This window comes from Anopheles funestus, chromosome 3RL (assembly GCF_943734845.2).
Source record: "Anopheles funestus chromosome 3RL, idAnoFuneDA-416_04, whole genome shotgun sequence".
Lineage (NCBI taxonomy): Eukaryota > Metazoa > Arthropoda > Insecta > Diptera > Culicidae > Anopheles > Anopheles funestus.
Genome location: NC_064599.1, coordinates 77639336 through 77662928, shown reverse-complemented (window position 1 = coordinate 77662928; position 23593 = coordinate 77639336). Strand labels below are relative to the sequence as shown.

Here is a 23593-nt window from a genome sequence, read left to right as displayed (position 1 = left end):
CTTCTGTTAGCTTTCTATTGTTTTTGGGAAGGTCTGAAGAACGCCAACCATCAGGAGTCAGAAGCATTCGTGTGTTGACAACTGGGCCAGACCAGGAGATAAATTATGAGCAGCAGTTAACAGTTGGTTGCGTGAAGTTGGAACCCATTTTCCACCTGATGGTTTGATTTCTATCATCATGACCCCACGCGGGGGAGGGGTGAAAAACTGATCCGGACGGTTTTCCATATATTTATAGGCTGGTCGTTCGTGGTATCCGATTTTTTTTTGTTGGAAGCGGAAAAACAAAAGGGGTAAAGCAATTGCGCGTTTGCGGAGACCTAAACGAAAGAAAAGCTAAACGTATGAAAGAGTTATGCCATGGAGAAGGTAACACAAAAACAAACAAACCCCCGTCACCCTGGATGAAGAGACTCGTCACGCACATTTATCGAGTGCGTGCCAGTTTGATGGTGTGATTATTTATTCAATCCTACGCAGACGAGTCCTTTCGCATCCACTAGCGCCGACCCCAAAAAAAAAAGAAAGCATTTAGCGAGTGACAAACGTGCCATCGAAGAAGCAAAAAGAAAAAAACAATAATCCGCTTCTTCATTTCAAGATTTATGGGTCCAACCGTGGATGGACTCTTGTGTGGCAAATCGGATCTAACACCAAGGCGCGGAAAAACCCGGACCGACAAATGACCGAAAACCGCTCGTATCGCTAGTCATTTTTTGCTTCCCATTTTTGCTATAAAACAACCAAACGAACGGATAACTAACCGAGGTGATGAAAAAGACACCAGCGCATGGCCGAACGCGGCAGAATGGCAATTGATTCGAGTTTCCGGTCGCGTGACGTTACCATTTATCATCTTCCATACGACTACGCTATAACGGCGCTAGACTACGCCACAACAACCGAACGCATCACCGATTCCTATCGATCCGTTTTTGGTGGCCATCCCTTTTCTCATGCGGACTTCCGGTGCCTAGGAGTTTATTGTTATGCTACGTCATGGAGAAGAATTTTTGCACACAAACGCATCAAAAAACGCGACTCTTCCGTCCAGAAAACAAATCACACCGAACTTGTTCGCACAGAGAACGAAACGATTATACCGTCATCACCCCAAGGGGTCTTGTGGCTGTGACGATTGGGAGATGAATTTCCGCTACCGCATCGTGTAGTCCTTTAGGGCGCACGTCCGCGCGCACACACATATTCAAATGTACCCATTCCTGGAGGACGTGACGAACCCTTCTTGCGTTGCGTTCGATTGTTATTGTTTTCGTTTTTTTTGCGCAGCGAAACCAGTTCTTACCGGTTTTTCTCCCGCGGTGGCTGAATGATTTGTAGTTTTTCCTTCTCCTGCTTTTTTTTGTTCCCGTCCGGTTCTGTCGACATTGTTGTCACCGCCGGACATTCATTGCCGGTACAAATTGGCATCCTTCCCGTGACTGTGTGCCATGACGACCGATGAAGTGTTCGAGAAGTGCCCGAAGCGTCATCATAGGAGGTGATTTTCTTCTGACAAACGGCAGCATCTAAACGTTTGCATGGGAACATCGCTCCGGGAGTGGCACCAAAAAAAACTCAAGGTTTATTTGCGACGTTTGGTACGGTTCTGTGTACAGTTTACAATGACGGAGCGATTAACCTGCGTGTTTGAACCGGATCATCAATGTCGTGCGTATGATTTTAATGTACTGCAGCATGGAGTTTTTGATGAAACTGAAGAATGGTTCCTTAATGTGAAAAGTTGATGATAAATGACAATTTTTTAAGTGTTCTTTTGTTGGTGTTTAAAGGATTCAATCAAGACGTTTGTTGCTATCTTGGACATGAATGGCAGTAGCTCTTTTGGTGTCTATGTTGAAGAAAAAGTAATAGAATTCGACTCGACAAGTCAATGCCGCTCCACTTCATCCCCAAAACAATTGGAGAAGCTCCATCGCTTAAAGATCTTCACGGAGGGAACTTGAGAGAGTTGAGTCCGTAAAACGCATGTCTTCAACCAGATTATGTCCTGTTTTGAGATCCGTACGAAAAGACCAAAGACTTCCCTCGCATGATACTTGTTGATGAAGTCTTGTATCCTTTCACTGTTTAGGAATTTTTATTGGAGGAAATTGTATAACTGGCCAGATACGGTCAACTGCGATTGACAGTTATGTCCATCATGTTCAGCTACTTCGATTGCTCCAACGTCCAAGAGAGAAATGTTGAGATCACTTTGACTTCGATCTACATCTTTAACTTCTGGTGCACTTTATGGCCACCTTACCTTAGACTTCTGTTGGACACTCTTCACTTTCTACTACCATTTTCCAAGACCCACAAAACTGTTTATTTAGGCACCTCTTCTTCAAGATTTGAGTACAAAGTTCCACAAGCATATCGTCATCGTCGTCCTCCAACCATTTGGCCATCATACAAACACATATTTTACCAAACTCGTTTACTCGTAAAACAAAAGGCAAGAATTCTAATAAGCGAACCCGCGGCCCTCGCTAACCAGTACGGGTTTCAGTTGTTCTGCTTTCAGGCAATCGCTGATGGGACAGCGAAGCTCCGACGGTGACAAGCTCAGTCCGAGCTCCGTCAGCTCGTCGCGCGGTCCAGCTGGTTTGGACCACCGAACGAATAGCATATCAGCGCTGGACGATGACGACAAGTTGTTGGACGTGGTCGGACCACCGCAAAGCCCACTACTCTCGCTCAGCCAGCAGATGCACCATCATGCGTCAGGTTAGTATCCGGGCGGCCCTAACAAACCCCAGCAGCAACTTCACCGAGGGAAAGTTCACCAAGAATCGTCTTTCTTATATAAATATCTTGCCATCCTTTGCTTTGTCTTCCGTATGTCTCTCCAGGATGGTTTAACTTCGAGGATGTGCAGCGTGCAGAGGAAGCGATGCGAAGGCGCCTCCAGTCGGACGAGAACGAGCGGGATGGTAGCGACTCGAACTGCTCGGACAGCGTGTCAGGAAGCACAGGTGCCTTTCGTCCGACCTCGGGCAGCCCGAAGGAATCGTCCAGCAGTGCCGGAACATCCTACCCCTCGCCCAACATCTCCGTCGGGCCACCGATTCACCCGCCACCTCACCTGCTGCCCTATCTCTACCCGCACGGTCTGTACCCACCGCCGCATCTTTCCCTGCTGCACAATCCGGCTGCTGCGGCCGCGATGAACCCGAGCCTGCTGTTCAACGCACAGCTGGCGCTTGCCGCCCAACATCCGGCCTTCTTCGGGCACTATTCGGGCCACTCGCCCACCTCGCCACTCCACGGTCTGAAGGGCCATCGGTTCTCGCCGTACAGCTTACCGTCGGGGCTAGGGTCGGCCTTTGATGCGGTCACGCCCGGTTCCAACTCGGCCGGCGCCCGTAGCCTCAGCAGCAGTCCACATCCCCGCGCTGCCTCCAACTCACCTCCGACCCGACCCATCTCCGTCTCGCCGACACCCACCCAACATCCGACCTCGCCAACGACGGCGGACGCGAATGCGGCCGCCAACATGCCACCGGTCCCGAACAGCAGCATAGCACCGCCCCCACCACCACCACCAATACCACCCTCACAACCTTCCGCACCGACGGCACAACCACCCTCGGCCGCTTCCATCATGTCACCAGGTTCGGGTGGTCCACCACCGTCACTGGGACCGCCGCCACCCTCCTCCAACTCACCGTCGGAGCTGAAAAGCATCGAAAAGATGGTGAATGGACTAGAGGTGAAGCACAACATCAATGGCAGCACGGTAACGGTCGACAGTAATGGCGCGAAAAGTCACCATCTTGCGCACGATCAGTGACGTATGGTGAGCGGCGAGTATCATGCCACTACCGGGCTGTATGATCGGGGCGCATCCATCGAGAGCGGTGGGGTCGGGATCGGAGGTCCCAACCTTGACCAGGGCATGTGACAGTTAGCGATCGGTCCTGGCGATGCACTCCACTACGGTTCCATGTCGTAGTGCCCACGTAAGCACACCGGACGGTCCGTTTGTACATAGCAGCAGGCACTGTTTTAGGGTCCCTTTTTAGTCGGGAGAAAATCTCCTGATCTCCTTACCAGCGACGCAGAACAGTGCAGTGTTCCGCAGCGTGTACCCGTGTCGCTCTTAACATCCTTTCCGTTCTTTCCCTTTTTGTTTTCGTTACACCATCGGTCACCACTCATCGTCCGTGTTCCGTTTCTGTTTTTGAATAACGCCGAAGCGTGTGTCACAACTTACCAAAGAACATCACCGCTATGAAGAGAACTCTCTCGCGGGATCTGTGCGTGAGACAGATCAGGCCAAGGGAAATGAATGCATCGTTTTGATAATAATTCCATACACACCTGCAAAGAAGGAATTTTCTACAGACAAAAACTACATTCAGTTGAGTAGATTCTTTTTCTGCTAATGAATACTTACAAAAACATACAAACACTTACACAATTACTCACTCGCCCGCAAAATTATTACTAAGTCACCCATTTGTGGTGATGAAGAAATCACGCAATCAGTATAAACACACAATATGAAGCAAAAACGATGAACGAAAAAATTCACCACGAACACACGTCTCACGCCTCTCACAGTACACGCAAAACACGCTACAAAGGATATAATGTAATAAGTCGAAACAGAGCAAAACATCTACCAATATCCGAAAGGAAAATGAAGAAATGTAAATGTTGTACATACTGAAGTTGCAGATAACAGATGAGAGAAGAAAAAACACCGATATAATTAGCTTATTATCAAGAAAAACAACTCTCCAAACACATCTGCATGGGAAAAAGGTATTAAAAAAATCACAGAAAACAGCCAGAAGGAAAGCAATACAAATCTAGGCAAGAGTGGTAAAAGCATAGAGGCATGCAGATTTTGCATTTTGGTCCATTCTTTCCAACACTAAATTCGTAAGGATTGTGCACCGAAGTTTTCCTACTGCCTGTGGGCCATTACGTGGGCCAGCCAAGTGGAGTTATTTAATTTTCGTTTTAAAACAAACCTTTATCCCCTCTCTCTCTCTCTCACACGCACACACAACCAAACACACTAAAAGTGTGAGCGTAAACCGTTTGACAGCTATTCAGCAAATTGCGAACTATTCAAATAATGTTTAGAATAGTTAGAAAAGTTTTGTCTCGCCTAAACAAAAAAAAAAGTTAAGATCGTTTTATGTTTAAATTAATACACTCAAAAGCATTTGATGAAAGTAGCCGACCCGAGGTGCAGTGAACATTATTTATTATCCAATTGCTTTCCTTTCTCATTCTTTCGGCCAACCCTTTGAACTGTTTATCGCCTAGTTTTTGTTAACCTTCTGTTAATTGTTGTTCTATTACTCATTAGTCTCTGTTCAGCATCGAAACAGTGGAGGGTTTCTGCCTCAACACGATCTTACCATGAACGCCGTTCGACTCACCACAAGGTGTTGGTGTATGTGTGCGTTGGCTGACAAGTGTGATAATTTATTGATTTACGATATCTATTGCTGATTGAATCATACACAAAAACAACCCTTTACCCTCTCACCATCTCTCACCCCTTGGTTGGAGGATGTAGGCGTCATGAATAGCAAAAAAAAAGCAGAGCTTAGTAGAAATGTAGACAAAATGGTGTTAGGTTTATCGCTCACTAGCCACAGTATCGTTTAGTTCGCTTATACTTATTAGCGTTGTGAGTTTGTTTTCATGTGTTTCAACACCCAGGCAAAAGCAAAACAAAACCGAATGGCAAAGCAAAACGTATCCCGCCCTCCGCCGCAGGGTTGGTTTCCTAGGGAAGAAAATGGCCGAACAGATTGTAAATAGAGTACCGTGAGTCGACGAGAAAGTGACACAAAAATCATTTCTGCTACACTGCAAGTTGTATTTTTTAATTTACCTTGACGCAATAACAAAAAAAAAACAACATTAGGGCATGGCTTTAATGGTATTATCAAGAAAGCGATAACGAAGAAGTCAAACAAAGTTAAAAACACACATAGAAAGTAATGAAAGCAAAAAAAAACGCGAGGATTAAAAAGAAATAAATTAAAAACAACAACAAAATGCACACTTACAGTTCCATTACTGTAACGCAATGGGGAAAAGAAATGAAACAAACAAAGAAACAAATACGAACGACAAAAATACACATTTATAAATGCATTTAGTGGAATTATTTGTCTGCGCTAGGACTAACCAACCTGCCCAGTGATGGTTACATTTGATAGTTTGTAATGGACAGACACGTGTGTGTATACGTGCAACCGACACACTTACACATCCGAGCGCAGAGGTAAAAAATTGTTAAAAGATACGAATAAAAGTTGAAAAAAGAAAAGCAAAATAAAACAATTTAAAAAAAAACAAACGAAATCAAAGTCAGTACAGAAAAGAATGTGTGCACGTAAAACCAACAACTAGAACAACAACACAACCTTAGACTATTTTTGTAAGTCGTAAAAGAGCAATAATTGAAGTAGTTAAGGCAGGAGCGAAGGTTAAATATATAAAACTACAAACTGCAAAAGGGAGAAGAAAAAAAAACTGGAAACACAAAACAAAACACAAAAAAACTATTTTAAGAAATAAAAATTCAAAATATTACAAAATAGAAAAAAACTGAAACCTTATACACATGTTTGTATTTTATTTATTCATGTAATTGTACTCTAAGGCATTCGTAACAAAAGAAATTAGTGTGGTAAGTAACTGAATCTATTCATTCCAAACTAAACCAAAGTAGTTCTAAAATAACCTAAACTAAATTGATTAATTTTAATTCAAATTCATTAATTAATTTAATTCAATTTAATTAATTTAATTTTAATTCATTTTAATTTTTAATTCAATTCATTTTAATTTACAAAAAAATCAAAAATTCTAAAAATTTGAAAATATCCAAAGGCTACAGCCTTAGATTTTTTTGAGTAATTTTGCAAAAAAAATTAATTTGATTTATTTAAAAGTCAATTGATTGAAATAAGTTTCTTTTCACTCAAAAAAAGGTTGAAATTGAAAAAGAATAAACAATAATAAAAAAATGTAAAAAATATAGAAATTTGTCAATCTACTGAGGCTCATTTTTGCACCAAGTTTTGCCTATAACTATCTAACGGATCTAACGGATCGCCAATCTTTAACTCGTGGTCGGTAGATGACACCAATGGCTACATTTTCTTCTTGGACGGCCATGCCCTCAGATGTCTGTGCCAGAAGTTATTCGAGCAACCAAGTTCCTTACCCTGTTTGAGAAAATGTAAAATTTTCCTCATTTTTCTGCAATTCAGCAAAATTTTTAAATGTGATATAATTTAATGCGAATTTGTTGCAATAAGTTTCTTTTCGCTCAAATAATGCTTTAAATTAAAAAAAGAATAAAAAATCAGAAAAAAATTTCAAAAAAATTTTTCACTCGAAAATTTCATAAGGGGTACCCCTTGCCATTTTTTTGAGAAATTTTGCAAAAAAAATGAAATTGATTTATTTTAATGCCAATTGGTTGCAATGGGTTTCTTTTCACTCAAGTAATGCTTTAAATAAAAAAACGAGTGAAAAATAATAAAAAATTTAAAACAATCTAAAAATTTGAAAATTTAGTAAGCCTCAGTTTTGCACCAATTTTTGTCTATAACTCGGTCGGTATCCAACGGATCGTCAATCTTTAACCTGTGGTCGATAGATGGCACCAATGGCTATATTTTCTTCTTGGACGGCCATGCCCTCAGATGTCTGTGCCAGAAGTTATTCGAGGAACCAAGTTCCTTACCCTGCTTGATAAAATGTAAATTTTTCCTCATTTTTGCACCAACTTTTGCCTATAACTCGGTCGGTATCAAACGGATCGCCAATCTTTAACCTGTGGTCGATAGATGGCACCAATGGCTACATTTTCTTCTTGGACGGCCATGCCCTCAGATGTCTGTGCCAGAAGTTATTCGAACAACCAAGTTCCTTACCCTGTTTGAGAAAATGTAAAATTTTCCTCATTTTTCTGCAATTCAGCAAAATTTTTAAATGTGATATAATTTAATGCGAATTTGTTGCAATAAGTTTCTTTTCGCTCAAATAATGCTTTAAATTAAAAAAAGAATAAAAAATCAGAAAAAAATTTCAAAAAAATTTTTCACTCGAAAATTTCATAAGGGGTACCCCTTGCCATTTTTTTGAGAAATTTTGCAAAAAAATGAAATTGATTTATTTTAATGCCAATTGGTTGCAATGGGTTTCTTTTCACTCAAGTAATGCTTTAAACAAAAAAAAGTGTAAAAAATAATAAAAAATTTAAAAAAATCTAAAAATTTGAAAATTTTGTAAGCCTCATTTTTGCACCAACTTTTGTCTATAACTCGGTCGGTATCCAACGGATCGTCAATCTTTAACCTGTGGTCGATAGATGGCACCAATGGCTACATTTTCTTCTTGGACGGCCATGCTCGCAGATGTCTGTGCCAGAAGTTATTCGAGGAACCAAGTTCCTTACCCTGCTTGATAAAATGTAAATTTTTCCTCATTTTTGCACCAACTTTTGCCTATAACTCGGTCGGTATCAAACGGATCGCCAATCTTTAACCTGTGGTCGATAGATGGCACCAATGGCTACATTTTCTTCTTGGACGGCCATGCCCTCAGATGTCTGTGCCAGAAGTTATTTGAGCAACCAAGTTCCTTACCCTGTTTGAGAAAATGTAAAATTTTCCTCATTTTTCTGCAATTCAGCAAAATTTTTAAATGTGATATAATTTAATGCGAATTTGTTGCAATAAGTTTCTTTTCGCTCAAATAATGCTTTAAATTAAAAAAAGAATAAAAAATCAGAAAAAAATTTCAAAAAAATTTTTCACTCGAAAATTTCATAAGGGGTACCCCTTGCCATTTTTTTGAGAAATTTTGCAAAAAAAATGAAATTGATTTATTTTAATGCCAATTGGTTGCAATGGGTTTCTTTTCACTCAAGTAATGCTTTAAACAAAAAAAAGTGTAAAAAATAATAAAAAATTTAAAAAAATCTAAAAATTTGAAAATTTCGTAAGCTTCATTTTTGCACCAATTTTTGCCTATAACTCGGTCGGTATCCAACGGATCGTCAATCTTTAACCTGTGGTCGATAGATGGCACCAATGGCTACATTTTCTTCTTGGACGGCCATGCCCTCAGATGTCTGTGCCAGAAGTTATTCGAGCAACTAAGTTCCTTACCCTGTTTGAGAAAATGTAAAATTTTTCTCATTTTTGCACCAACTTTTGCCTATAACTCGGTCGGTATCCAACGGATCGCCAATCTTTAACCTGTGGTCGATAGATGGCACCAATGGCTACATTTTCTTCTTGGACGGCCATGCCCTCAGATGTCTGTGCCAGAAGTTATTCGAGCAACCAAGTTCCTTACCCTGTTTGAGAAAATGTAAAATTTTCCTCATTTTTCTGCAATTCAGCAAAATTTTTAAATGTGATATAATTTAATGCGAATTTGTTGCAATAAGTTTCTTTTCGCTCAAATAATGCTTTAAATTAAAAAAAGAATAAAAAATCAGAAAAAAATTTCAAAAAAATTTTTCACTCGAAAATTTCATAAGGGGTACCCCTTGCCATTTTTTTGAGAAATTTTGCAAAAAAAATGAAATTGATTTATTTTAATGCCAATTGGTTGCAATGGGTTTCTTTTCACTCAAGTAATGCTTTAAACAAAAAAAAGTGTAAAAAATAATAAAAAATTTAAAAAAATCTAAAAATTTGAAAATTTCGTAAGCTTCATTTTTGCACCAATTTTTGCCTATAACTCGGTCGGTATCCAACGGATCGCCAATCTTTAACCTGTGGTCGATAGATGGCACCAATGGCTACATTTTCTTCTTGGACGGCCATGCCCTCAGATGTCTGTGCCAGAAGTTATTCGAGGCACCAAGTTCCTTACCCTGTTTGATAAAATGTAAATTTTTCCTCATTTTTGCACCAACTTTTGCCTACAACTCGGTCGGTATCAAACGGATCGCCAATCTTTAACCTGTGGTCGATAGATGGCACCAATGGCTACATTTTCTTCTTGGACGGCCATGCCCTCAGATGTCTGTGCCAGAAGATATTCGAACAACCAAGTTCCTTACCCTGTTTGAGAAAATGTAAAATTTTCCTCATTTTTCTGCAATTCAGCAAAATTTTTAAATGTGATATAATTTAATGCGAATTTGTTGCAATAAGTTTCTTTTCGCTCAAATAATGCTTTAAATTAAAAAAAGAATAAAAAATCAGAAAAAAATTTCAAAAAAATTTTTCACTCGAAAATTTCATAAGGGGTACCCCTTGCCATTTTTTTGAGAAATTTTGCAAAAAAATGAAATTGATTTATTTTAATGCCAATTGGTTGCAATGGGTTTCTTTTCACTCAAGTAATGCTTTAAATAAAAAAAAGTGTAAAAAATAATAAAAAATTTAAAAAAATCTAAAAATTTGAAAATTTCGTAAGCCTCATTTTTGCACCAATTTTTGCCTATAACTCGGTCGGTATCCAACGGATCGCCAATCTTTAACCTGTGGTCGATAGATGGCACCAATGGCTACATTTTCTTCTTGGACGGCCATGCTCTCAGATGTCTGTGCCAGAAGTTATTCGAGCAACTAAGTTCCTTACCCTGTTTGAGAAAATGTAAAATTTTCCTCATTTTTCTGCAATTCAGCAAAATTTTTAAATGTGATATAATTTAATGCGAATTTGTTGCAATAAGTTTCTTTTCGCTCAAATAATGCATTAAATTAAAAAAAGAATAAAAAATCAGAAAAAAATTTCAAAAAAATTTTTCACTCGAAAGTTTCATAAGGGGTACCCCTTGCCATTTTTTTGAGAAATTTTGCAAAAAAAATGAAATTGATTTATTTTAATGCCAATTGGTTGCAATGGGTTTCTTTTCACTCAAGTAATGCTTTAAACAAAAAAAGTGTAAAAAATAATAAAAAATTTAAAAAAATCTAAAAATTTGAAAATTTCGTAAGCCTCATTTTTGCACAAATTTTTGTCTATAACTCGGTCGGTATCCAACGGATCGTCAATCTTTAACCTGTGGTCGATAGATGGCACCAATGGCTATATTTTCTTCTTGGACGGCCATGCTCGCAGATGTCTGTGCCAGAAGTTATTCGAGGAACCAAGTTCCTTACCCTGCTTGATAAAATGTAAATTTTTCCTCATTTTTGCACCAACTTTTGCCTATAACTCGGTCGGTATCAAACGGATCGCCAATCTTTAACCTGTGGTCGATAGATGGCACCAATGGCTACATTTTCTTCTTGGACGGCCATGCCCTCAGATGTCTGTGCCAGAAGTTATTCGAGCAACCAAGTTCCTTACCCTGTTTGAGAAAATGTAAAATTTTCCTCATTTTTCTGCAATTCAGCAAAATTTTTAAATGTGATATAATTTAATGCGAATTTGTTGCAATAAGTTTCTTTTCGCTCAAATAATGCTTTAAATTAAAAAAAGAATAAAAAATCAGAAAAAAATTTCAAAAAAAATTTTCACTCGAAAATTTCATAAGGGGTACCCCTTGCCATTTTTTTGAGAAATTTTGCAAAAAAAATGAAATTGATTTATTTTAATGCCAATTGGTTGCAATGGGTTTCTTTTCACTCAAGTAATGCTTTAAATAAAAAAAAGTGTAAAAAATAATAAAAAATTTAAAACAATCTAAAAATTTGAAAATTTCGTAAGCTTCATTTTTGCACCAATTTTTGCCTATAACTCGGTCGGTATCCAACGGATCGCCAATCTTTAACCTGTGGTCGATAGATGGCACCAATGGCTACATTTTCTTCTTGGACGGCCATGCCCTCAGATGTCTGTGCCAGAAGTTATTCGAGGCACCAAGTTCCTTACCCTGCTTGATAAAATGTAAATTTTTCCTCATTTTTGCACCAACTTTTGCCTACAACTCGGTCGGTATCAAACGGATCGCCAATCTTTAACCTGTGGTCGATAGATGGCACCAATGGCTACATTTTCTTCTTGGACGGCCATGCCCTCAGATGTCTGTGCCAGAAGATATTCGAACAACCAAGTTCCTTACCCTGTTTGAGAAAATGTAAAATTTTCCTCATTTTTCTGCAATTCAGCAAAATTTTTAAATGTGATATAATTTAATGCGAATTTGTTGCAATAAGTTTCTTTTCGCTCAAATAATGCTTTAAATTAAAAAAAGAATAAAAAATCAGAAAAAAATTTCAAAAAAATTTTTCACTCGAAAATTTCACCTTGCCATTTTTTTGAGAAATTTTGCAAAAAAAATGAAATTGATTTATTTTAATGCCAATTGGTTGCAATGGGTTTCTTTTCACTCAAGTAATGCTTTAAATAAAAAAAAGTGTAAAAAATAATAAAAAATTTAAAAAAATCTAAAAATTTGAAAATTTCGTAAGCCTCATTTTTGCACCAATTTTTGCCTATAACTCGGTCGGTATCCAACGGATCGCCAATCTTTAACCTGTGGTCGATAGATGGCACCAATGGCTACATTTTCTTCTTGGACGGCCATGCTCTCAGATGTCTGTGCCAGAAGTTATTCGAGCAACTAAGTTCCTTACCCTGTTTGAGAAAATGTAAAATTTTCCTCATTTTTCTGCAATTCAGCAAAATTTTTAAATGTGATATAATTTAATGCGAATTTGTTGCAATAAGTTTCTTTTCGCTCAAATAATGCATTAAATTAAAAAAAGAATAAAAAATCAGAAAAAAATTTCAAAAAAAATTTTCATTCGAAAATTTCATAAAGGGTACCCCTTGCCATTTTTTTGAGAAATTTTGCAAAAAAAATGAAATTGATTTATTTTAATGCCAATTGGTTGCAATGGGTTTCTTTTCACTCAAGTAATGCTTTAAACAAAAACAAGTGTAAAAAATAATAAAAAATTTAAAAAAATCTAAAAATTTGAAAATTTCGTAAGCCTCATTTTTGCACAAATTTTTGTCTATAACTCGGTCGGTATCCAACGGATCGTCAATCTTTAACCTGTGGTGGATAGATGGCACCAATGGCTATATTTTCTTCTTGGACGGCCATGCTCGCAGATGTCTGTGCCAGAAGTTATTCGAGGAACCAAGTTCCTTACCCTGCTTGATAAAATGTAAATTTTTCCTCATTTTTGCACCAACTTTTGCCTATAACTCGGTCGGTATCCAACGGATCGCCAATCTTTAACCTGTGGTCGATAGATGGCACCAATGGCTACATTTTCTTCTTGGACGGCCATGCCCTCAGATGTCTGTGCCAGAAGTTATTTGAGCAATCAAGTTCCTTACCCTGTTTGAGAAAATGTAAAATTTTCCTCATTTTTCTGCAATTCAGCAAAATTTTTAAATGTGATATAATTTAATGCGAATTTGTTGCAACAAGTTTCTTTTCGCTCAAATAATGCTTTAAATTAAAAAAAGAATAAAAAATCAGAAAAAAATTTCAAAAAAATTTTTCACTCGAAAATTTCATAAGGGGTACCCCTTGCCATTTTTTTGAGAAATTTTGCAAAAAAAATGAAATTGATTTATTTTAATGCCAATTGGTTGCAATGGGTTTCTTTTCACTCAAGTAATGCTTTAAACAAAAAAAAGTGTAAAAAATAATAAAAAATTTAAAAAAATCTAAAAATTTGAAAATTTCGTAAGCTTCATTTTTGCACCAATTTTTGCCTATAACTCGGTCGGTATCCAACGGATCGCCAATCTTTAACCTGTGGTCGATAGATGGCACCAATGGCTACATTTTCTTCTTGGACGGCCATGCCCTCAGATGTCTGTGCCAGAAGTTATTCGAGCAACTAAGTTCCTTACCCTGTTTGAGAAAATGTAAAATTTTTCTCATTTTTGCACCAAGTTTTGCCTATAACTCGGTCGGTATCCAACGGATCGTCAATCTTTAACCTGTGGTCGATAGATGGCACCAATGGCTACATTTTCTTCTTGGACGGCCATGCCCTCAGATGTCTGTGCCAGAAGTTATTCGAGCAACCAAGTTCCTTACCCTGTTTGAGAAAATGTAAAATTTTTCTCATTTTTCTGCAATTCAGCAAAATTTTTAAATGTGATATAATTTAATGCGAATTTGTTGCAATAAGTTTCTTTTCGCTCAAATAATGCTTTAAATTAAAAAAAGAATAAAAAATCAGAAAAAAATTTCAAAAAAATTTTTCACTCGAAAATTTCATAAGGGGTACCCCTTGCCATTTTTTTGAGAAATTTTGCAAAAAAAATGAAATTGATTTATTTTAATGCCAATTGGTTGCAATGGGTTTCTTTTCACTCAAGTAATGCTTTAAATAAAAAAAGAGTAAAAAATAATAAAAAATTTAAAAAAATCTAAAAATTTGAAAATTTCGTAAGCCTCATTTTTGCACCAATTTTTGTCTATAACTCGGTCGGTATCCAACGGATCGTCAATCTTTAACCTGTGGTCGATAGATGGCACCAATGGCTATATTTTCTTCTTGGACGGCCATGCCCTCAGATGTCTGTGCCAGAAGTTATTCGAGGCACCAAGTTCCTTACCCTGCTTGATAAAATGTAAATTTTTCCTCATTTTTGCACCAACTTTTGCCTACAACTCGGTCGGTATCAAACGGATCGCCAATCTTTAACCTGTGGTCGATAGATGGCACCAATGGCTACATTTTCTTCTTGGACGGCCATGCCCTCAGATGTCTGTGCCAGAAGTTATTCGAACAACCAAGTTCCTTACCCTGTTTGAGAAAATGTAAAATTTTCCTCATTTTTCTGCAATTCAGCAAAATTTTTAAATGTGATATAATTTAATGCGAATTTGTTGCAATAAGTTTCTTTTCGCTCAAATAATGCTTTAAATTAAAAAAAGAATAAAAAATCAGAAAAAAATTTCAAAAAAACTTTTTCACTCGAAAATTTCATAAGGGGTACCCCTTGCCATTTTTTTGAGAAATTTTGCAAAAAAAATGAAATTGATTTATTTTAATGCCAATTGGTTGCAATGGGTTTCTTTTCACTCAAGTAATGCTTTAAATAAAAAAAAGTGTAAAAAATAATAAAAAAATTAAAAGAATCTAAAAATTTGAAAATTTCGTAAGCCTCATTTTTGCACCAATTTTTGCCTATAACTCGGTCGGTATCCAACGGATCGCCAATCTTTAACCTGTGGTCGATAGATGGCACCAATGGCTACATTTTCTTCTTGGACGGCCATGCTCTCAGATGTCTGTGCCAGAAGTTATTCGAGCAACTAAGTTCCTTACCCTGTTTGAGAAAATGTAAAATTTTCCTCATTTTTCTGCAATTCAGCAAAATTTTTAAATGTGATATAATTTAATGCGAATTTGTTGCAATAAGTTTCTTTTCGCTCAAATAATGCTTTAAATTAAAAAAAGAATAAAAAATCAGAAAAAAATTTCAAAAAAATTTTTCACTCGAAAGTTTCATAAGGGGTACCCCTTGCCATTTTTTTGAGAAATTTTGCAAAAAAAATGAAATTGATTTATTTTAATGCCAATTGGTTGCAATGGGTTTCTTTTCACTCAAGTAATGCTTTAAACAAAAAAAGTGTAAAAAATAATAAAAAATTTAAAAAAATCTAAAAATTTGAAAATTTCGTAAGCCTCATTTTTGCACAAATTTTTGTCTATAACTCGGTCGGTATCCAACGGATCGTCAATCTTTAACCTGTGGTCGATAGATGGCACCAATGGCTATATTTTCTTCTTGGACGGCCATGCTCGCAGATGTCTGTGCCAGAAGTTATTCGAGGAACCAAGTTCCTTACCCTGCTTGATAAAATGTAAATTTTTCCTCATTTTTGCACCAACATTTGCCTATAACTCGGTCGGTATCCAACGGATCGCCAATCTTTAACCTGTGGTCGATAGATGGCACCAATGGCTACATTTTCTTCTTGGACGGCCATGCCCTCAGATGTCTGTGCCAGAAGTTATTCGAGCAACCAAGTTCCTTACCCTGTTTGAGAAAATGTAAAATTTTCCTCATTTTTCTGCAATTCAGCAAAATTTTTAAATGTGATATAATTTAATGCGAATTTGTTGCAATAAGTTTCTTTTCGCTCAAATAATGCTTTAAATTAAAAAAAGAATAAAAAATCAGAAAAAAATTTCAAAAAAATTTTTCACTCGAAAATTTCATAAGGGGTACCCCTTGCCATTTTTTTGAGAAATTTTGCAAAAAAAATGAAATTGATTTATTTTAATGCCAATTGGTTGCAATGGGTTTCTTTTCACTCAAGTAATGCTTTAAACAAAAAAAGTGTAAAAAATAATAAAAAATTTAAAAAAATCTAAAAATTTGAAAATTTCGTAAGCCTCATTTTTGCACAAATTTTTGTCTATAACTCGGTCGGTATCCAACGGATCGTCAATCTTTAACCTGTGGTCGATAGATGGCACCAAAGGCTACATTTTCTTCTTGGACGGCCATGCCCTCAGATGTCTGTGCCAGAAGTTATTCGAGCAACTAAGTTCCTTACCCTGTTTGAGAAAATGTAAAATTTTCCTCATTTTTCTGCAATTCAGCAAAATTTTTAAATGTGATATAATTTAATGCGAATTTGTTGCAATAAGTTTCTTTTCGCTCAAATAATGCTTTAAATTAAAAAAGAATAAAAAATCAGAAAAAAATTTCAAAAAAATTTTTCACTCGAAAATTTCATAAGGGGTACCCCTTGCCATTTTTTTGAGAAATTTTGCAAAAAAAATGAAATTGATTTATTTTAATGCCAATTGGTTGCAATGGGTTTCTTTTCACTCAAGTAATGCTTTAAACAAAAAAAAGTGTAAAAAATAATAAAAAATTTAAAAAAATCTAAAAATTTGAAAATTTCGTAAGCCTCATTTTTGCACCAATTTTTGTCTATAACTCGGTCGGTATCCAACGGATCGTCAATCTTTAACCTGTGGTCGATAGATGGCACCAATGGCTACATTTTCTTCTTGGACGGCCATGCCCTCAGATGTCTGTGCCAGAAGTTATTCGAGCAACTAAGTTCCTTACCCTGTTTGAGAAAATGTAAATTTTTTCTCATTTTTGCACCAACTTTTGCCTATAACTCGGTCGGTATCCAACGGATCACCAATCTTTAACCTGTGGTCGATAGATGGCACCAATGGCTACATTTTCTTCTTGTACGGCCATGCCCTCAGATGTCTGTGCCAGAAGTTATTCGAGCAACCAAGTTCCTTACCCTGTTTGAGAAAATGTAAAATTTTCCTCATTTTTCTGCAATTCAGCAAAATTTTTAAATGTGATATAATTTAATGCGAATTTGTTGCAATAAGTTTCTTTTCGCTCAAATAATGCTTTAAATTAAAAAAAGAATAAAAAATCAGAAAAAAATTTCAAAAAAATTTTTCACTCGAAAATTTCATAAGGGGTACCCCTTGCCATTTTTTTGAGAAATTTTGCAAAAAAAATGAAATTGATTTATTTTAATGCCAATTGGTTGCAATGGGTTTCTTTTCACTCAAGTAATGCTTTAAACAAAAAAAAGTGTAAAAAATAATAAAAAATTTAAAAAAATCTAAAAATTTGAAAATTTTGTAAGCCTCATTTTTGCACCAATTTTTGTCTATAACTCGGTCGGTATCCAACGGATCGTCAATCTTTAACCTGTGGTCGATAGATGGCACCAATGGCTACATTTTCTTCTTGGACGGCCATGCCCTCAGATGTCTGTGCCAGAAGTTATTCGAGCAACTAAGTTCCTTACTCTGTTTGAGAAAATGTAAAAATTTTCTCATTTTTGCACCAACTTTTGCCTATAACTCGGTCGGTATCCAACGGATCACCAATCTTTAACCTGTGGTCGATAGATGGCACCAATGGCTACATTTTCTTCTTGGACGGCCATGCCCTCAGATGTCTGTGCCAGAAGTTATTCGAGGAACCAAGTTCCTTACCCTGTTTGAGAAAATGTAAAATTTTCCTCATTTTTCTGCAATTCAGCAAAATTTTTAAATGTGATATAATTTAATGCGAATTTGTTGCAATAAGTTTCTTTTCGCTCAAATAATGCTTTAAATTAAAAAAAGAATAAAAAATCAGAAAAAAATTTCAAAAAAATTTTTCACTCGAAAATTTCATAAGGGGTACCCCTTGCCATTTTTTTGAGAAATTTTGCAAAAAAAATGAAATTGATTTATTTTAATGCCAATTGGTTGCAATGGGTTTCTTTTCACTCAAGTAATGCTTTAAACAAAAAAAAGTGTAAAAAATAATAAAAAAATTAAAAAAATCTAAAAATTTGAAAATTTCGTAAGCCTCATTTTTGCACCAACTTTTGTCTATAACTCGGTCGGTATCCAACGGATCGTCAATCTTTAACCTGTGGTCGATAGATGGCACCAATGGCTATATTTTCTTCTTGGACGGCCATGCTCGCAGATGTCTGTGCCAGAAGTTATTCGAGGAACCAAGTTCCTTACCCTGCTTGATAAAATGTAAATTTTTCCTCATTTTTGCACCAACTTTTGTCTATAACTCGGTCGGTATCCAACGGATCGCCAATCTTTAACCTGTGGTCGATAGATGGCACCAATGGCTACATTTTCTTCTTGGACGGCCATGCCCTCAGATGTCTGTGCCAGAAGTTATTCGAGCAACCAAGTTCCTTACCCTGTTTGAGAAAATGTTAAATTTTCCTCATTTTTCTGCAATTCAGCAAAATTTTTAAATGTGATATAATTTAATGCGAATTTGTTGCAATAAGTTTCTTTTCGCTCAAATAATGCTTTAAATTAAAAAAAGAATAAAAAATCAGAAAAAAATTTCAAAAAAATTTTTCACTCGAAAATTTCATAAGGGGTACCCCTTGCCATTTTTTTGAGAAATTTTGCAAAAAAAATGAAATTGATTTATTTTAATGCCAATTGGTTGCAATGGGTTTCTTTTCACTCAAGTAATGCTTTAAACAAAAAAAAAGTGTAAAAAATAATAAAAAAATTAAAAAAATCTAAAAATTTGAAACTTTCGTAAGCCTCATTTTTGCACCAATTTTTGCCTATAACTCGGTCGGTATCCAACGGATCGCCAATCTTTAACCTGTGGTCGATAGATGGCACCAATGGCTACATTTTCTTCTTGGACGGCCATGCCCTCAGATGTCTATGCCAGAAATTATTCGAGCAACTAAGTTCCTTACCCTGTTTGATAAAATGTAAAATTTTCCTCATTTTTCTGCAATTCAGCAAAATTTTTAAATGTGATATAATTTAATGCGAATTTGTTGCAATAAGTTTCTTTTCGCTCAAATAATGCTTTAAATTAAAAAAAGAATAAAAAATCAGAAAAAAATTTCAAAAAAATTTTTCACTCGAAAATTTCATAAGGGGTACCCCTTGCCATTTTTTTGAGAAATTTTGCAAAAAAATGAAATTGATTTATTTTAATGCCAATTGGTTGCAATGGGTTTCTTTTCACTCAAGTAATGCTTTAAACAAAAAAAAGTGTAAAAAATAATAAAAAAATTAAAAAAATCTAAAAATTTGAAAATTTCGTAAGCCTCATTTTTGCACCAATTTTTGCCTATAACTCGGTCGGTATCCAACGGATCGCCAATCTTTAACCTGTGGTCGATAGATGGCACCAATGGCTACAGTTTCTTCTTGGACGGCCATGCCCTCAGATGTCTGTGCCAGAAGTTATTCGAGCAACCAAGTTCCTTACCCTGTTTGAGAAAATGTAAAATTTTCCTCATTTTTCTGCAATTCAGCAAAATTTTTAAATGTGATATAATTTAATGCGAATTTGTTGCAATAAGTTTCTTTTCGCTCAAATAATGCTTTAAATTAAAAAAAGAATAAAAAATCAGAAAAAAATTTCAAAAAAATTTTTCACTCGAAAATTTCATAAGGGGTACCCCTTGCCATTTTTTTGAGAAATTTTGCAAAAAAAATGAAATTGATTTATTTTAATGCCAATTGGTTGCAATGGGTTTCTTTTCACTCAAGTAATGCTTTAAATAAAAAAAAAAGTGAAAAATAATAAAAAATTTAAAAAAATCTAAAAATTTGAAAATTTCGTAAGCCTCATTTTTGCACCAATTTTTGTCTATAACTCGGTCGGTATCCAACGGATCGTCAATCTTTAACCTGTGGTCGATAGATGGCACCAATGGCTATATTTTCTTCTTGGACGGCCATGCCCTCAGATGTCTGTGCCAGAAGTTATTCGAGGAACCAAGTTCCTTACCCTGCTTGATAAAATGTAAATTTTTCCTCATTTTTGCACCAACTTTTGCCTATAACTCGGTCGGTATCAAACGGATCGCCAATCTTTAACCTGTGGTCGATAGATGGCACCAATGGCTACATTTTCTTCTTGGACGGCCATGCCCTCAGATGTCTGTGCCAGAAGTTATTCGAACAACCAAGTTCCTTACCCTGTTTGAGAAAATGTAAAATTTTCCTCATTTTTCTGCAATTCAGCAAAATTTTTAAATGTGATATAATTTAATGCGAATTTGTTGCAATAAGTTTCTTTTCGCTCAAATAATGCTTTAAATTAAAAAAAGAATAAAAAATCAGAAAAAAATTTCAAAAAAATTTTTCACTCGAAAATTTCATAAGGGGTACCCCTTGCCATTTTTTTGAGAAATTTTGCAAAAAAATGAAATTGATTTATTTTAATGCCAATTGGTTGCAATGGGTTTCTTTTCACTCAAGTAATGCTTTAAACAAAAAAAAGTGTAAAAAATAATAAAAAAATTAAAAAAATCTAAAAATTTGAAAATTTCGTAAGCCTCATTTTTGCACCAATTTTTGCCTATAACTCGGTCGGTATCCAACGGATCGCCAATCTTTAACCTGTGGTCGATAGATGGCACCAATGGCTACAGTTTCTTCTTGGACGGCCATGCCCTCAGATGTCTGTGCCAGAAGTTATTCGAGCAACTAAGTTCCTTACCCTGTTTGAGAAAATGTTACATTTTCCTCATTTTTCTGCAATTCAGCAAAATTTTTAAATGTGATATAATTTAATGAGAATTTGTTGCAATAAGTTTCTTTTCGCTCAAATAATGCTTTAAATTAAAAAAAGAATAAAAAATCAGAAAAAAAATTCAAAAAAATTTTTCACTCGAAAATTTCATAAGGGGTACCCCTTGCCATTTTTTTGAGAAATTTTGCAAAAAAAAATGAAATTGATTTATTTTAATGCCAATTGGTTGCAATGGGTTTCTTTTCACTCAAGTAATGCTTTAAACAAAAAAAAGTGTAAAAAATAATAAAAAATTTAAAAAAATCTAAAAATTTTAAAATTTTGTAAGCCTCATTTTTGCACCAATTTTTGTCTATAACTCGGTCGGTATCCAACGGATCGTCAATCTTTAACCTGTGGTCGATAGATGGCACCAATGGCTATATTTTCTTCTTGGACGGCCATGCCCTCAGATGTCTGTGCCAGAAGTTATTCGAGGAACCAAGTTCCTTACCCTGCTTGATAAAATGTAAAATTTTCCTCATTTTTGCACCAACTTTTGCCTATAACTCGGTCGGTATCAAACGGATCGCCAATCTTTAACCTGTGGTCGATAGATGGCACCAATGGCTACAGTTTCTTCTTGGACGGCCATGCCCTCAGATGTCTGTGCCAGAAGTTATTTGAGCAACTAAGTTCCTTACCCTGTTTGAGAAAATGTAAAATTTTCCTCATTTTTCTGCAATTCAGCAAAATTTTTAAATGTGATATAATTTAATGCGAATTTGTTGCAATAAGTTTCTTTTCGCTCAAATAATGCTTTAAATTAAAAAAAGAATAAAAAATCAGAAAAAAATTTCAAAAAAATTTTTCACTCGAAAATTTCATAAGGGGTACCCCTTGCCATTTTTTTGAGAAATTTTGCAAAAAAAATGAAATTGATTTATTTTAATGCCAATTGGTTGCAATGGGTTTCTTTTCACTCAAGTAATGCTTTAAACAAAAAAAAGTGTAAAAAATAATAAAAAATTTAAAAAAATCTAAAAATTTGAAAATTTCGTAAGCTTCATTTTTGCACCAATTTTTGCCTATAACTCGGTCGGTATCCAACGGATCGCCAATCTTTAACCTGTGGTCGATAGATGGCACCAATGGCTACATTTTCTTCTTGGACGGCCATGCCCTCAGATGTCTGTGCCAGAAGTTATTCGAGCAACTAAGTTCCTTACCCTGTTTGAGAAAATGTAAAATTTTTCTCATTTTTGCACCAACTTTTGCCTATAACTCGGTCGGTATCCAACGGATCGTCAATCTTTAACCTGTGGTCGATAGATGGCACCAATGGCTACATTTTCTTCTTGGACGGCCATGCCCTCAGATGTCTGTGCCAGAAGTTATTCGAGCAACCAAGTTCCTTACCCTGTTTGAGAAAATGTAAAATTTTCCTCATTTTTCTGCAATTCAGCAAAATTTTTAAATGTGATATAATTTAATGCGAATTTGTTGCAATAAGTTTCTTTTCGCTCAAATAATGCTTTAAATTAAAAAAAGAATAAAAAATCAGAAAAAAATTTCAAAAAAATTTTTCACTCGAAAATTTCATAAGGGGTACCCCTTGCCATTTTTTTGAGAAATTTTGCAAAAAAAATGAAATTGATTTATTTTAATGCCAATTGGTTGCAATGGGTTTCTTTTCACTCAAGTAATGCTTTAAATAAAAAAAAGAGTAAAAAATAATAAAAAATTTAAAAAAATCTAAAAATTTGAAAATTTCGTAAGCCTCATTTTTGCACCAATTTTTGTCTATAACTCGGTCGGTATCCAACGGATCGTCAATCTTTAACCTGTGGTCGATAGATGGCACCAATGGCTACATTTTCTTCTTGGACGGCCATGCCCTCAGATGTCTGTGCCAGAAGTTATTCGAGGCACCAAGTTCCTTACCCTGCTTGATAAAATGTAAATTTTTCCTCATTTTTGCACCAACTTTTGCCTACAACTCGGTCGGTATCAAACGGATCGCCAATCTTCAACCTGTGGTCGATAGATGGCACCAATGGCTACATTTTCTTCTTGGACGGCCATGCCCTCAGATGTCTGTGCCAGAAGTTATTCGAACAACCAAGTTCCTTACCCTGTTTGAGAAAATGTAAAATTTTCCTCATTTTTCTGCAATTCAGCAAAATTTTTAAATGTGATATAATTTAATGCGAATTTGTTGCAATAAGTTTCTTTTCGCTCAAATAATGCTTTAAATTAAAAAAAGAATAAAAAATCAGAAAAAAATTTCAAAAAAATTTTTCACTCGAAAATTTCATAAGGGGTACCCCTTGCCATTTTTTTGAGAAATTTTGCAAAAAAATGAAATTGATTTATTTTAATGCCAATTGGTTGCAATGGGTTTCTTTTCACTCAAGTAATGCTTTAAATAAAAAAAAGTGTAAAAAATAATAAAAAAATTAAAAAAATCTAAAAATTTCAAAATTTCGTAAGCCTCATTTTTGCACCAATTTTTGCCTATAACTCGGTCGGTATCCAACGGATCGCCAATCTTTAACATGTGGTCGATAGATGGCACCAATGGCTACATTTTCTTCTTGGACGGCCATGCTCTCAGATGTCTGTGCCAGAAGTTATTCGAGCAACTAAGTTCCTTACCCTGTTTGAGAACATGTAAAATTTTCCTCATTTTTCTGCAATTCAG

The 23593-nt window shown here is 35.9% G+C and overlaps 1 protein-coding gene across 3 annotated transcripts in view; it reads left to right on the top strand.

Moving 5' to 3' along the window:
* The window catches only part of LOC125768166 (optomotor-blind protein), a 132829-nt gene extending 126230 nt beyond the window's left edge, over positions 1-6599 (top strand). For 2 of the 3 annotated variants that reach the window (XM_049435489.1, XM_049435491.1), the window contains 2 exons: positions 2504-2733; positions 2859-6599. In XM_049435489.1, the coding sequence (XP_049291446.1) occupies positions 2504-2733; positions 2859-3799 (1171 nt within the window). In that variant the 3' untranslated portion in view covers positions 3800-6599. The remainder of the gene's footprint in view (positions 1-2503; positions 2734-2858) is intronic. The other variant, XM_049435490.1, reaches the window with a different exon arrangement.
* The last annotated feature ends 16994 nt before the right edge of the window (positions 6600-23593 follow it).